The sequence below is a fragment of the Anopheles maculipalpis genome, chromosome 2RL (assembly GCF_943734695.1).
Source record: "Anopheles maculipalpis chromosome 2RL, idAnoMacuDA_375_x, whole genome shotgun sequence".
Lineage (NCBI taxonomy): Eukaryota > Metazoa > Arthropoda > Insecta > Diptera > Culicidae > Anopheles > Anopheles maculipalpis.
In genome coordinates this window covers 96,101,861-96,116,264 of record NC_064871.1, presented here as the reverse complement: position 1 = coordinate 96,116,264, position 14,404 = coordinate 96,101,861, and the positions used below count along the sequence as shown (strand labels likewise).

The window sequence follows — 14,404 nt, the reverse complement described above, 5'->3', positions numbered from 1 at the left end:
AAACAGGGGAAGCAGCAGCAGCTGTGGCGTGTGTTTGTATATAGCTGTAATTCCACCTCGAGTGCGCGAGTCCTTCGCCATCGACCCCGTTTTGTAGGATTGTATCGAATTTCGCCAAGCGCCACACAGCGCACCAAGAATTAATCTCCCGCTGGACAGACACACACACACACACACGTTCTCCTGTAGTTGAGGTGCGTTCAGCAAGCAGCATACATGAAAAAAAATCTCCACATACCGACACACCTTACACACAGCGTATTTGGTCCTCAGGGATTGGTGCGAAATAACAAAACGCGAAACGAAACTGCATCAACAACACAACTGTAAGTGCATCGTAACGGAATCATTTCAAAGGAAACGTGCGACGCGTTCTGGAGTTGGTCAAGGGATGGTCGCGAAATTAACATTCTTACCTCAGCGTCTGCGAAAGCGGAACACACATCATCGTCACTAGTGTGACCCGCTCGCTCTAGGTGCGAACGTAACATCATCAGCTACGGGGAGACACACAAACCCTTCTCTAACCCCCCTGAATCCACCTCGCTTACCCGAGTCGACATCGAGATGAGTCAACTCAGGTGCCGAGCGAAATGACGCCAGCAGAAAAAAGGTTAAGTGCTTCGCTTACCGACCGATTTCGGAGAGTGGGAGGGTGAGGATGTAGATTGTAAAAAGCTGTACAAACTACTACTGGCGAATCATGCAGGCTAAGGGTCAAGAAGCTGAAACTACCTCTCCAAGAATGTGAAAACAAATATGATTATTGTACATTTTATGGGAAATGACATCAAGCTTTACGAGTGGTTATTGAGCATCATAAGTTAAATTAATATTTTGTAACGCTTGAATGTCCATTAACACATCCAATTTGCAGTTCGGAGTTTAAGCGTAGATTAAGATAACTTTAAGCTTGAGTCCAAGAACACACAAGCCACAAACGAACAATATTGGCAGATGGAAATAATCTAAGCTCTGTTTAGAGCACCGCCCGTTAAGTAGAAGAGATTTAGCAGATTTAGAGTAGGGCTGGCACCGTTCTAATCCCAACTGGACCGTAGTGAGGACTGCCTTTTATGTACAAACAAAATATTACAGTGTGCTAAGTTGCTCCAGAGCAATTCGAACCAAAACTGGCAAGGAATTAATGGTTGAAGATTTGTTCTTATTTTGAATGTCACTCCTTAAAGATGATGTTAGTAATTGTAATATCCTTCCTGTTAACCAATTGCAATTGCTTTGAGCTTATCAACATATTGTCACTTAAATAAAAAGATAAACATTTTTATCAGGGATAGCTTGTGGTCTTCAAACGGTGTCGTCGGATTTTCTAGTAGTTTTATGGCTGTGAAACTTTTATCGCTAGAATTCTGAGGATCTTCTCAGGATATCCATCTAAACGGCGAAGAATATGGAAATGGACGAGGGCCAATGATTGTGATTGTTAGTACTTCTGCGATCGAAGATACCCCAAATAAGCCTTGAACCAAGATAAATATTTTTTTGGAGAAAATCTCTTTCAGAGGATATTATCAAAACAGCTTATAACTGAACCGAAAATGATAGGGATGGCCAAGGACCAGAAGGAGCTAAACAAATGAATGTATTTATTTTGACGACAGGATTATCTGAGGTTTATGCAAATGTCTGACAGAAGACAACATGATCTAAGCACACCAATCCCGAAGATGATTTCCACCTGTTTGTCCTTTTCTGTAAGCGCACGCAAACATTGCGAATCAATTAACGCATTCCAACTGAAGATCGTGCACCCATTCGAGTTTCGGAACAAGAGATAAATTAAATAAACACCAACAATTATCAATCATTCGCGAGCCTGCATCTTTGGTCTCTGGGCGACAATTATTAGAAGACGACCCCCATTCGGTGTGCAATTGATGAACGGTTTTGCTCGATTCTCAATTCTTCGCTCCGAGCTCCGACTGTGACATAAAACCGGGCTTCTCTACGCAATTAACCTTCGTTTGTACGCGTAAGTAGCGAGCCCAGCCGACTGTTTACGGGGTCTTAAAACAAACAAAACTCCCTATTGCGTTTCTCAGAAGAAGTTCCCGGAGAAGAAGTATGTTGGCGTGAAAGGTGAAAGCACGGCTAACCGGAGGAGCGAGCTCGCAGTCATCTTGACATGTTTTATGTTTACGGCCAGGTGAAAGATGTCACCGTACAGTGAGATTTTTCGAGTCCGTTACTGTTGTTTTTTTTCCTGGCGTGTGTTTTGCTCCACGTTTTGGCTTCTCGTAATCGTTCTGCTTAACTGTGGCATACGCAATGTGGTGGAAATGTTGCTAGCATGTTGCTTAAGTAGTTCTTGGAATCTATCAAAAGCGAAAATTACGACAAGACATGAGGCATGTGTGTTTGTGTGGCATTTTAGTGTTTGCCCTACAACCAAGGAGTGACGTGGTATGCAAATTAGCCACAGCAAGAGAAGAACTTGTAGAAAATAATTTCCCAAGTCATCTGAGTTTCTTAAGAAGAAAGCGACGACTTTTCAAACTCATTTTAACCCAATTAAACATCACAAACATTAAAACAAACTAGTAGAAACTTCAGCGTAAAAAACCCTTTCACTCTACTCGATGCGAATTTAAACAAATCACTTAAATAACCATCATCCTGTATCCACTTACCTGCCTATCGCACACAAATTGGACCTTCCGAAATTGACTTTCTTCCAGGATTCCGCAACCACATTTATTCCTTCTCTTCCTCCGTTTTCACACACAGCACACACCGACGATAGGTAATGACGCCTTCGAACTTGATGAAAATGCGAAATATATTCACCGTGCCTTCCTCTCTTTTGCTTCTGTGCACGATCTTTCACCAATCCGAAATCGACGACAACGAGACAGGTCAATAAAACCTGCCACTCTCCAACTTTTAGATGGAAGCTTGATTACTTTTGGGCTAATTTTCGACGTTTTTTTTTCACACCTTTTGCACACACTGCAACACACTCATATTTACACGCACAGGTTGACACGTGGCGCACACTTTTCTTAATTCTTATATGTGCACAATTCCACAACACTTTCTTCCGATTTTGACACTATTTTGCAATAATCTTCTTCACTTTTCTAAACTTTTTATTGTTTTAAACACTTGCGTTAGCTATTGAAAGGGAAACGATGTCGTGAACGATTGCAATACTTTTTCCCGCTAGTTGAAGGCGAATGGTACCTCTTATCACACTATCGCAAAGCTCGCTTGCCAGTTGTAAGATTGTGTGCGATTGAGTCGTTTTGTTTATGCTGCCCAAATTTTATTTTTAATTCCTTTTGATTAACACAAAATTAAGACACTTGAACACCATTACAAAACTACATGATCTTGCTTGATGTTTCTTTGATAAAAATAGTACAAAAAAACATATAAAGATACACGAAAAAATGTTGTACTAGTGTAAACAAGCTACATTTTCAATCACTCATTACGCTTAAAAATGTAACGCAAACGTGATGGAATTCATAATGTGTTTTAAAAACTATCAAATGTTTCCTACAACCCACTGCAAGCGAAACAATCAAGCCGATATATGTCTCACACGAGGTACACACTTCACGTCATCCTTTTGTTTTGACATGTGAATGCACTGCACACTAACACTAGCACGGCTTTGCGCTTTGTCTTATCGATCTTCTTTTTCATCTTTTTGGTAACATTTGCTTTTCACAAAACAACACGGGCACGCGGTTGTTTAGGATGCATTTTCGGCCCATAAAACTAAATGCTGCACTGAAGAATATACAATACCACACAACCGTGCTGCTTTGACTCCGCGTGCTTCAAACACCGGGACCACGATATGATAATGTTGATCAGGCGAACGAACGAAACGAATGGCGCACTGCGCACACTGCGAGAAGGCACACCGTTTACCGCGAACTAACGAAAGCTACTGACGCTGGATAGCGTTGTGAAAAAGCTTGCCCGCTCGCACGATCGCATGTCAAACCAGCACAATTGCGCTGCTCCAAAGGCTCCCCCAGCAGCTTGAGTTGAGTTGATGAGAGAGAGAGAGAGGGTGAGAGAGAATGCGCGATATTTTGGTTGACTGTCGAAAACGCAATGGACTATGGGATGGAGATTTATTAATAATGTTTTCTGTTGAAAGTCTATTAAATTACAAAGTTATATTTACGACACTTTAAAAAATGGAAGAAAATGGCTTCTGCAGAGCCTTTTGTATGACCGATATAAAGATTAACCAGGCCGCCCTGAAAGTATAATAAATACAAAAAATAACTCAATATTTTCATAGTAAACATCCCACAACAATTGAACACAACACAAATAAATAGACAACATTAAACTTTGTTTATTAGCTTTTTTCTCATGAAATTATGCGTTGAATTGATTTACAGACAAATAGGATACTGCGATAAAGTAAGCGTAACAAGGAAGTAAAACTGTAATATTGTACAACATGTACAACATACTAGATTTATTTTTAAGGGCAATTTTGAAACATGATCACCAGCATAGTCCAGCGGACAAATGTAAGTAGAAACGCACTGAAGAGCGACCACAGCTTTTTATTGCAGCCTCCAAAAACGAGAGAGTACCAGCGAGAGAGTATGACATGGAGAGAGAGATCGATATGAAGTTCACTGCTGAACACTAATCGTACCATACAAGTATACCTAACCATATGCACAGCATTTTATTTTACTTAACAACAACTACTTAAAGCATATTTTTTACAAATTTAGTTTACAAAAACCTGTCCTTCACAAATGTAGCACACCTTCACTAAAGGGTGATCGTATATGAGTTTTGAAGACGTTAAAGAGCATCGCATATTTCTTCTTGTTCCCCTTCCCGGCAACGATCACCTCTCACATGCCTTGCTGCTTGATTTTCAGCGATTGTCTGCGATTCTACAATTCCACCAGCCAGCCAGGTGCAATTGAAGGGAATACCTTCTTGCTTCTCCATATTCGCAATGATGGGCCGCAATTATTCTCGTTTACTTCACGAGGTTCGTACATTCGAGGATTAGCTGTGTGTGTTTTCTTTGCTGCAAACAATTTGATCAACCTTCCAAATGAGAGCAGATCGATTGCCGCGCATTACATCGATCTGTAATCAATGTCGGATCGGTTGGGTGGCGATATGAAAGACGTATAACACCGATTGCCTTTTACTTTTTTGTCCGGCGTACCGAGCGTTACGGTTATGTGGTGACGTTCGGTTTGTGTTACATTTCCTTTTTGCTTCTCTGATTGTATTGCATTAGTTATCTTTATAACGATGGATTGCTTTTTGTTTACGAAATAGTTTAATTAGAGCTCGTTACAGTGAATTAAATGTAAAACGATCGCAACAGCACCGGTAAATGGATGCTTTACTTGATTGGTGGTACTGGATGATGTTTATCTTTTGTACGTGATCGAAATAGAGAGTATGCCAGAAGGAAAAATAGATTTAAACGTGCGATCGCTTGTTTTATTACTTTTAAAATACAAAAAAAAATTATACTCAAAACAAAATATTATTTTTTAATAATTTCCTATGTTGTTTTCCATATTTACCTCCTTATTCTTCTCCCAAATGATTTTATTTCTGCTCTTAAACAAAATTAAGTGCTTAAAATTTTAACGATTTTAAGTGCCCTTTAGCTAATTCTGTTATTATTTTTCGCTGCACTCATTTACCTAATCACATAATATGCATCAACATTGCACATTCTTCCACCGGGCGATCGAAGAAAAACAAAACGTCACCATGCAATAAACCCACAAATAAATAAGACTCCAGCCACTAAACCTACCCGATGTTTAGAGTGGAACAAGTGGAGTAAAGACAGCATAAAACAAGCAAACGAGCCTCACAAAATAAAACACTGCAAACACGTGCTGGCAACAAAAAGTGAATGTCGAGCTCGAGTATCCAGAGTGGAGTGCATTTTGGTGTTGGAACAGCAAGTTGCCGTTGGTACGTTTGGCACGTTCGTGAGCGATTGGAAATTTTTGATATTTCCAATCGATTCACACAACACAAAAAAGGCAAACTGCATTCTAAAGCTCAAGCTAAAGCAGGCTCAAAACAAAAACGATATAAAAATATAAAAACAAGAAACTCGATCGATGCGAGTAACAAATCAATCCATAGCGCCGCGAGGAGAGTTTGCTGGGATTTTTACATCTCATCGGCTCCTTCTTTTCATAGTATATTCAGCTCCCGAACAGGTTACTTCGCGCGGTACTACTAATTAACTCTTCAAAAGCATTTATCGCAAAGAATGCCACAAGCACACAAAACGCTGCTAATGTGACGCTTTCAAGCACATAAAATGCACCTACTGCCCTACAATGCGTGGACGGTCCCACATCAAATACATACCGACCCGTTCCACGTCTAGCCGCGGACTGACCTACAAATCGGATGTTCCATCCCCTGTCCTGCAATCTGCAACGCGGCGGTGGAGATGAAGCGGAAGAGAGCTAACGCAATTTAAAACGCAATTAGTTATAAATAAACCGGGAACAGTGTCACTCTGCAAAGGCCAAGCCTGACTCTTGTCCGCCAGCCCACCAATTTCTCCCCACGAAAAGGGGGAAAATCTTTTCGAATTGTGTCTTCCCAACACTGGCGAGAAGAAGAAAGTAAAAAGAAGCATCCTAACATCTCGACCCTTCGACTGCAACGCTTTGAAACAAAAGACTACAACGCCTGGACAAGCGACGAACCCGACGAATATTTGCGGTTTTTTTTCCATCTGTCCTATCCGTCCTATCTTGGCCAGCAATAAAAGTGGGACTAGATTTATTTTCTCTATCCTCCAAGCGTTTCCCTTCCTCTCCCTTAACAGGCTTCCACCCTTCTTCGCCCCTCAAATTGTAATGCTTCTCCGGGCCAACATACTCCACCACCAGAGATGGTCGATGATTCTTATTGTCTTTGCTCAGGGGGCCCGATCGATACATCAAGGTGAGAGGGATGATTGGTGAACATTTCCCCTCTTCGTTTTCTCGGACCCCCCTCGGCTCAAGATGGCACATTTTGCATTTTCCACCACAGCAGAAGGAGCGATTCTTTCCACGTAATCATTACGTGTTACTTCATCGCACCAGGCTCACATCTAGGGGAGTTTCTTCACGTCGGGTAAGACATACTACTGCAGTGGAGCAGTCTCTCAGCTTACTTCTACCTTTTCCACTACGATACAGGTCGCCAAGAATACCGTCAAGTTCGATGGGTGAACGATACCTTTTGCTAGCCAACTTCCTGACTTGCGTTGTGCTTTGGATTGCTTCGGTGTTTTTTCATTCCTTGGGCCCCATTTTTTTCCTTCTTCCTTTCGATTCGATCAACTGACCTAAATATCCCTTCATTCTGGTGTTCACATATCAGCCCGATCGTATCGTACACGCTTGTTGCCGCTTGACTTGCGAACTCGCTTTAAATCGACTCTCGCTCGTTCTGTTTCTGCGGCGGATACTTTCTCTCGGGTGGAACTTGATTTTAGTATGTAGCTGCTGCAGCTTGTTTTTTCCGCTGTTTTGTTTTTACTTTAGTGTTTTGACATTGTTTTGTTTTTTTTTTCTTGCTTTGCTTCATCTCATCGCATGGCATATTTTACTGATCACTTCCAGTTCCTATATAGGGAGACTCGCCACACACTCACCCATCTATGCTTCGCGTTCAATTCGACACGACCTGTGTGCTTGTGTATTGATGTTCCGCCAGCAACACTTGGCGGTGTGATTTTCCAGCAGTGGGCCTAGCACAAGAGAGAGTGAGATTAAACCCGGGGTGATATCTAGGGAAGAATGCGTCACCATTTTTATGCCGGTTTGGCCTTTATGCTGTTAAGCTTTGAGGAATTGGGTTTGATGGAAGAAATGTAGACTTCGATGATGTTCGATTTCCTGATTTTTAAGATGTGATTTTTCCTAAAACTTGTTGAAAGTACTAAAGCCCATTTTTCTTCACAAATATAAGTAACTGTAAAACAATGACTCGTCTGAGAACTCTCATATAGCACTCACCATGATCTACTCTATCATTCCCCATCACACCTCCCCACGACGGTTAAGAAGATTCATACGATCAGATTACACTTTTGGGGTCGATTTCGGTCCGCTTTCGCAAAGGGCACGACGAATCAAGTGCTGACTGTAGTAGCGACCAGACAACCCATTCATCCTCCGCCAACTGTTCATGCGAATGCGGTGAAAAGCACAGTTATATTTCTCAAGCAGCTCTCAGCTCACCAACTCTGCCGGCATGCGATCCAGGCGACCTCGACCCTCGCGCTTGCCGAAGATCGCGGGAATGCATCTCCAAAAGGTAAGCTTTGGGTTGGCCCGCTTTTCTGACTGCTGATACGTGTTTTCCGGTGTTGGATTGTTCCCTTAAAGAAAGAAGGAGAAAAAATCATCTCCCAAAAATTAAAGAAAAAAAAACGTATCCCACTAGCACACATTCATCCGAGACTATTGAGTATTGTGGTGTTTAGGTGCCTGTGATCACAACAATCAGGTGAATCGGTGGATCGTTTTTCGGCATAAGATTTAAGCCTCTTGTTTTTTTGTAACTGATGTTACTTTCTCTCAACGCTTCTATTTGGACTCAGGAAAAATGGTGGATGATTTCAGGCGAACACGATGCACGAGTGACAAGTTCGGACAGATCTTAAGGCAGCGTGGAACAGCTTATGTTTTAATCTTTTGAGTAATAGCTAGCAGATCTTCTTTGCTGATGTGTCGTCAGATATGTATCTTGAAGTTTCAGGGACCATGGAAATATAAGAGCTCATGAAAACTTGTAGCCTAGTGGCAATATGACGTGGAAAGGAATTTCAAAAGCTTATAAATTCACACAATCTCAGGGAAATTTGAAAATCTGTGGAAATTCTAGGATTCACAAATACTTCAGCTTTGTGACTGAGTTGTGGCAACCATACAGTCAATTTAAAATGAGCAGAATTTTGCAAAATTCTAGAAGCATTGAAGTTACTAAATGTAAATACACTTTAAAGTGTAGAATCCATGGGTATTTGACAGGCCATAGAAGTTTAAGGATCTTGAGTTAAATTTCAGAGTCCACGAAAACTCGATGGCTATTCCAATTCCTCATGGGAGGAAATGTCGATCGCGCATAATAATTCAAACGAACAGAAATACTTTGGAAATTCGAGAACTCTTGGAAAATTAATAACTCATGAAAACTCTCTGGGTCCACAGATATTTTGAAGTTTTACGAGCGCGACCCATGGAAATTGGAAAGTGTAGGGCCCATGCAATTTAGATACCCTTAGAAAATAAAGGCCCTAGGAAAATTAGCAGGGATTCACCTAAAACATCTCACCGCAGACCTTTTCATTTTGATGGCTAACAGATCATCTTCCATCCGAGTGGATTGATGTGTCATCAGATCCGTATCTTCCATCAACGATCACATTGGCGCTATTGCAGTTGCAGCCTCACTGGAAATGAATTTCCAAAGTACATCCCTAGCACATCCATTGCCGCTGCTTACCTAAGCGGTGGGAAGAAGGTCAAAGCAACACTCGCCCTAAACTTTAACCCAATCCCCAGGGTTGACGAGATGGACGAGAAAACGCTTCTTGTACCATCGCCCAAATGGCTTATAATTCCACATAGAAAGTAAAGGAAGCGAAACCCAAAAAGTGAAACATAACCTCATCGACACACACACAGAAACCACACCATCTAGGGACGATTATTTTCAATTAAAATAAAAACCACCCCAAACGTTCGACACCCGCTACGTCCGAATTCGTTGTTTTACTTTCGATGGCCGTCGTCGGACAGAAAATGACGGTGGCATTTCCGTGGTAGCCACACATAGGCACAATTTCTAGCCCTCGGTTTATGGGGTGTTTTTCTTAGTGGGAAACTTTAAGCCCAGCATGGGAAAGATAAACCTGGTAGCAAGAAGCGCGGTACACGGTGGGAGGGTCATCTCATGTTTTGGGTGATCAAACAACGATCAGCACAAAAATGGTGAAAACAGACGAAATCGAAAGAGAAACATCGGAGGGTTGCAATCAATGGACGACCATCGTAAGTTTTTCCTGCTGGATGACCTCCGTAATGTCATCGTTGGTTGGTGGGTTCAAGATGATGCTCACCACGTAATTAGGTCACACGGGGTGGCAGATGATTCGTTGTATCCCTCGGCAGGGTGTATTTATTTTCTTTCTGCGATACTGTTCGCCGACAACACAAAAAAACACGCGGAAAAGATGTGAGATAATCATGCAGAAGCAGACAAGCAAGAAACAATAAATCGATCCACTAGGTGCTGTGGGTTCAGATATGCCATGTTTGGAATGGTGAAGACGAGTTTGTTTTTCTTTTCGAACGGATAAACACACACGGTCGTAGTCGACACAGTTTTAATGCGCTGGTCAGAGCTTCAAGTGAGATAATAATTAATAATAATTCATCCGTAACTGTAAGCCTGTTTGTTGTTTCTTTACCCTGAGGCCCATGAGATGGATCGAGTCGAACAATTCAAGATTTGCTGTTTGCTGCATCAGCATTTTTCTGATCAATAAATCATCATCTACTTATGCAATTGGAAATGCTGACCGTTCCCCACAAGGAGGAAGTTTGTACAGTTTGGATAATATTTTTGTATACTTAATCCTTCGTCCTTCAACTCCCCAAAAAAAATCGCCCCGAACAAAAAACTTCCCATTTGGAAGTTGCTTCTTCCTGATGTATTATCATCCAATTTTCCAACACGCATTGACCCTGAGTCTATTGGAGCGTAAAATCGAAAGGTGTCCGCTTCACCTGATAAAATTCTAAAGCCTCACGCATCAAAGTTCCGTCCAACCGGATCACTCAAGGTTACGACCGGTGATCGATGGTTACGCATGAGAAAGTAGCAGCACTAGCAAGTGCAGAAGCGACGAACTGAGCAGAAAGGACCGGCAGACAGGAAGTGTTCAATAAAAATGCAAACAGTTGTGTAAATCTTGCCAAAAAGCTACTGGTACCTCCTTCCGATTATATACGTTTTTTCAGCTTTTGACTTAAATATTATTTTTGTATTATTTTTCAAATCTATTTCTTAATGCACGGTTAAATTTATATGTCCCGTGCTTGTGCCTTTTTGCTCGGTATTTAAAGGTCCGCCTTGAGTTATTGGATAAAGCTGATACGGTTCATGAGCGTAAGGGATGCGGATTTGATTGCTCTGATTAAAAGGAAATATTTAAGGAGGTGATTTTGTAATGCTTCCTGAATTTTGAATTAGTAGCTGGGTAAACAACGCACAAAAATGTGATCAAATGTACTTTTCAATCTATACTAAACCCTTGTGAAATTAGACACGGTTGAGATCGTACAGTCTGATAGTTTACCTCAGTTGGAATCAGACACCAAGTCTGTTCAATTGTCCAGTATTATTCTTCTGACGTGACGGCCAATCAAGCTCTGATCGTACTGTAGATTTATTTGGAATCCAAGCAAGGCTCGATTTAATGGTGGTTTTAAAAAATACTCCTACAAAGTATCAAACCTGCCACACTTTTATTGGCCCAAGATTCGAATTTTTAACTCTCATCAGAAATACAGTCTCTATCTAAAGCTGATGGATTCTTATGGATTTTATACTACCTATATTAGGTTTATTCTGGTAAAAACCTCAATGCTTATTGTGTGAGTCAATAAGCTCAGACTTGTGATCATTTGAATGGTTAATCACAAGAAAGCTTCCTTTTACTATCATCCCAAATAAAACACTTACTACCGGGGAATACCCTGCTCACCATCACAAACAATCGTCGAGGATCGTTTACGAAGAATTTCACATCCAACCCCATTCATTCCGGGGATCCAGAGACGTACCAATCAAACATCGCCCACAAACCATTCCCATCCCCAAGAACGTCATCACAATTTGCCAATTATCTCCGCGTCGTAGCACGGTACAAAAACACGACGAAAATGCAAATACGACCACTTGAGAATCGCTGACGCCTGACCTCATCGCACTCGACTGGCGGACAGAGGCGGACTGATAGTAAACAGCAGCAGTAAGCAATAACTCACCGAAATCAACGCAAATGACAAATGTTCGCCGGTCCCTTAGCAGGGGGATGGTTTATCACCGGCTTCCTGCTACGCAATCGGGAACACTCACTATCAGTCGCAAAGATGGGTGTTCCGCGATCAGTTCGTTCTTGGCTAATTCTGTTGTTATTGGTCGTGATCGGTAGCCGTTTGGAGCCTGTGCTTGGTTCTACTAACTGTAGCCGTGTGTACGATAGTAATGTGCAGTGTGGTTTACCTGTGCTTCATCCTTCCGGTCTACCGAAACATCTCTCAGAAGCGTTGCATGGTGAATTCCCATGGCATGTAGCTATCTATCAGATCGAGTATCGCATCCCGGTGTACAGCTGTGGAGGATCACTTATTAGCAACCGGTACGCGCTGACGGCGGCTCACTGTGTGGTCAATGCGAACAATGGCTACACGCTGAGTCCGGACAACTTCATGCTGCAGATGGGATATCATGAGTTGGGACTGGCGGTGCCAGGATGCAGTCAGCAGATGGGTGTAAAACGGGTGTACGTGTATCCAGAGTTCCGTACCGGTACCTATCGGCATGATTTAGCTATTTTAGAACTAGAACGTCCGGTTCACTTCAACGATCGTGTGTTGCCAGTTTGTCTGGATACGGATGAGGAAGATCCGACCTCTTTCTACCGTCAGATTGGTAAGGTAGCCGGTTGGGGATATACCGAGTTTGATGAGGTGTCCGCCTGTTTGCGCATGACCGAGGTACCAATCGTCAACTATACACGCTGTCTGGCAAGCAACCCTGAGGTGTTCTCCAATACAATCTACGACGGAATGTTCTGTGGTGGATATGCAAATGGAACCAACGTGTGCAATGGGGATTCTGGTGGAGGTTTCGTCACCTATCGTAACGCCCGTTGGGAACTGCAAGGAATTGTATCTTTTACCGCTTTGCGTGACTCGGAAATGGCCGTCTGTGACACGAAACAGTACGCGGCGTTTGTCAAGTTGCGCTACTACAAAGGTTGGATTGGAAGTGTGTTGAACGGAACCTGGCAGTGGTCCAAAGGTGACAGGTTGATACAGTTAGACGATGCGTCCACGGAGAAGCCGCAACAGCCAGCAGATATGCCTACCGATTGTGGTAAGCGCAAGATCAACAAGATGCCACTCATCGTGAACGGTGTGCGTAGTATGGCCGGTGAGTGGCCGTGGCATGCGGCGCTCTTTGCGGTGTCGAAACGATCACGTGACTACGTCTGTGGTGGGACGCTCGTCAGCCAGCGGCACATCTTGACGGCGGCCAGCTGTGTTGCCGATTGGCACCACCGGAAGCGGCCGTACGTCGTGCAGCTGGGACAGCATCAACTGTGGGAAAGTTCACTGACGGGTCGCGAGGTGCGCGTACTGGACATTGAAACTAGCGACGATAGTACGATGGCACTGCTGAGGCTAGAGGTGGATGTGCAGTACGATGACTACATACAACCGATCTGTCTGCCGACGGTGCCACAAAATGCAACAAGCGGCGAGTCGAATGATGGTGAGCTGCGGATCGGTTCAAGTGGGCTTATTGCGGGCTACGGACAAACGGATCCGGATGGGAATCCATCGGCGTACCTGCAGGCCGCCCTGATGCCGATTGTTGACAGCGGACTGTGTGTGATCTATCGTATCTTTGACAAGCACGAAGCTCACAAGATGTTTTGTGCTGGGCATGGGAATGGTAAGATGATGGCGCTAACATTCCTCTCAAGAACATGATCTCTTGTAACACACACATACTCTTACAGGTACTAATGCATGCCGCGGTGATCAAGGCGGTGGGTTTTACGAAGAATCGCAGCAGGGCTTCTTTACACTAACCGGCGTCATCGGCAAGATCAATCTCTATCGCAAACGGTGCGATCCGTATGGGTACGTTGGGTTAGCTAATGTGATGCACTATCTCGAGTGGATATTGGATCGTGTGAGAAGTGCACTGACCTTTGACATACCGGTGAAACCTCCAGGACATCCCAAGGGACACTCCAAGGGTTGTAGACGTAAGCATCATCATCATCACCATCAACATGGATCACACGAACATGGTACCATCACCAGTAAACCAAACAAGCGCAAGGGAGGATCTGGGGAAAGCGGTTCCAACGAGAACAGCAACGAAAGTAGGGAACGCTCTATCACATCGTCCGTTAAAAACGTGATGCAGGCGAAGGTGGACCTAGTGAAGGATATACACGGTGTGGCTGGTTCAACAATTAAGAAGATTTTTGGTTAAATAAGATAGCGATGCAAGCAACCGGACCGTGACGCTTTCATCAGTAGGAACTTAAGCAATAATACCTTCAATATATTCTCGCAGATCCTTTCCCATG

General features: G+C 43.0%; 4 protein-coding genes across 5 annotated transcripts in view; 3 read left to right on the top strand and 1 right to left on the bottom strand.

Annotated features, from left to right (window-relative positions):
* LOC126567999 (sodium-dependent nutrient amino acid transporter 1-like) overlaps positions 1 to 14,404 on the bottom strand; it is a 322,406-nt gene that overhangs the window by 151,905 nt on the left and 156,097 nt on the right. The window lies entirely within an intron of this gene.
* LOC126568014 (protein CBFA2T3) overlaps positions 1 to 14,404 on the top strand; it is a 416,394-nt gene that overhangs the window by 268,160 nt on the left and 133,830 nt on the right. The gene's annotated exons all lie outside the window — the stretch shown is intronic.
* LOC126568156 (large neutral amino acids transporter small subunit 2) overlaps positions 1 to 14,404 on the top strand; it is a 148,384-nt gene that overhangs the window by 120,783 nt on the left and 13,197 nt on the right. The gene's annotated exons all lie outside the window — the stretch shown is intronic.
* Positions 12,091 to 14,329, top strand: LOC126567942 (transmembrane protease serine 9-like). Its single transcript, XM_050224317.1, has 2 exons — positions 12,091 to 13,755; positions 13,823 to 14,329. The coding sequence occupies exons 1-2, from the start codon at positions 12,165 to 12,167 to the stop codon at positions 14,305 to 14,307; spliced, it is 2,076 nt and encodes a 691-aa protein (XP_050080274.1). The 5' UTR covers positions 12,091 to 12,164; the 3' UTR covers positions 14,308 to 14,329.

What these genes read in the sequence shown, in the direction of transcription:
- LOC126567942 (XM_050224317.1), top strand. Translation starts at nt 12,165, where the DNA reads ATGGGTGTTCCGCGATCAGTTCGTTCTTGGCTAATTCTGTTGTTATTG. An exon ending in TTGTGCTGGGCATGGGAATG is followed by an intron (nt 13,756 to 13,822) that starts GTAAGATGATGG and finishes ATACTCTTACAG; the next exon opens with GTACTAATGCATGCCGCGGT.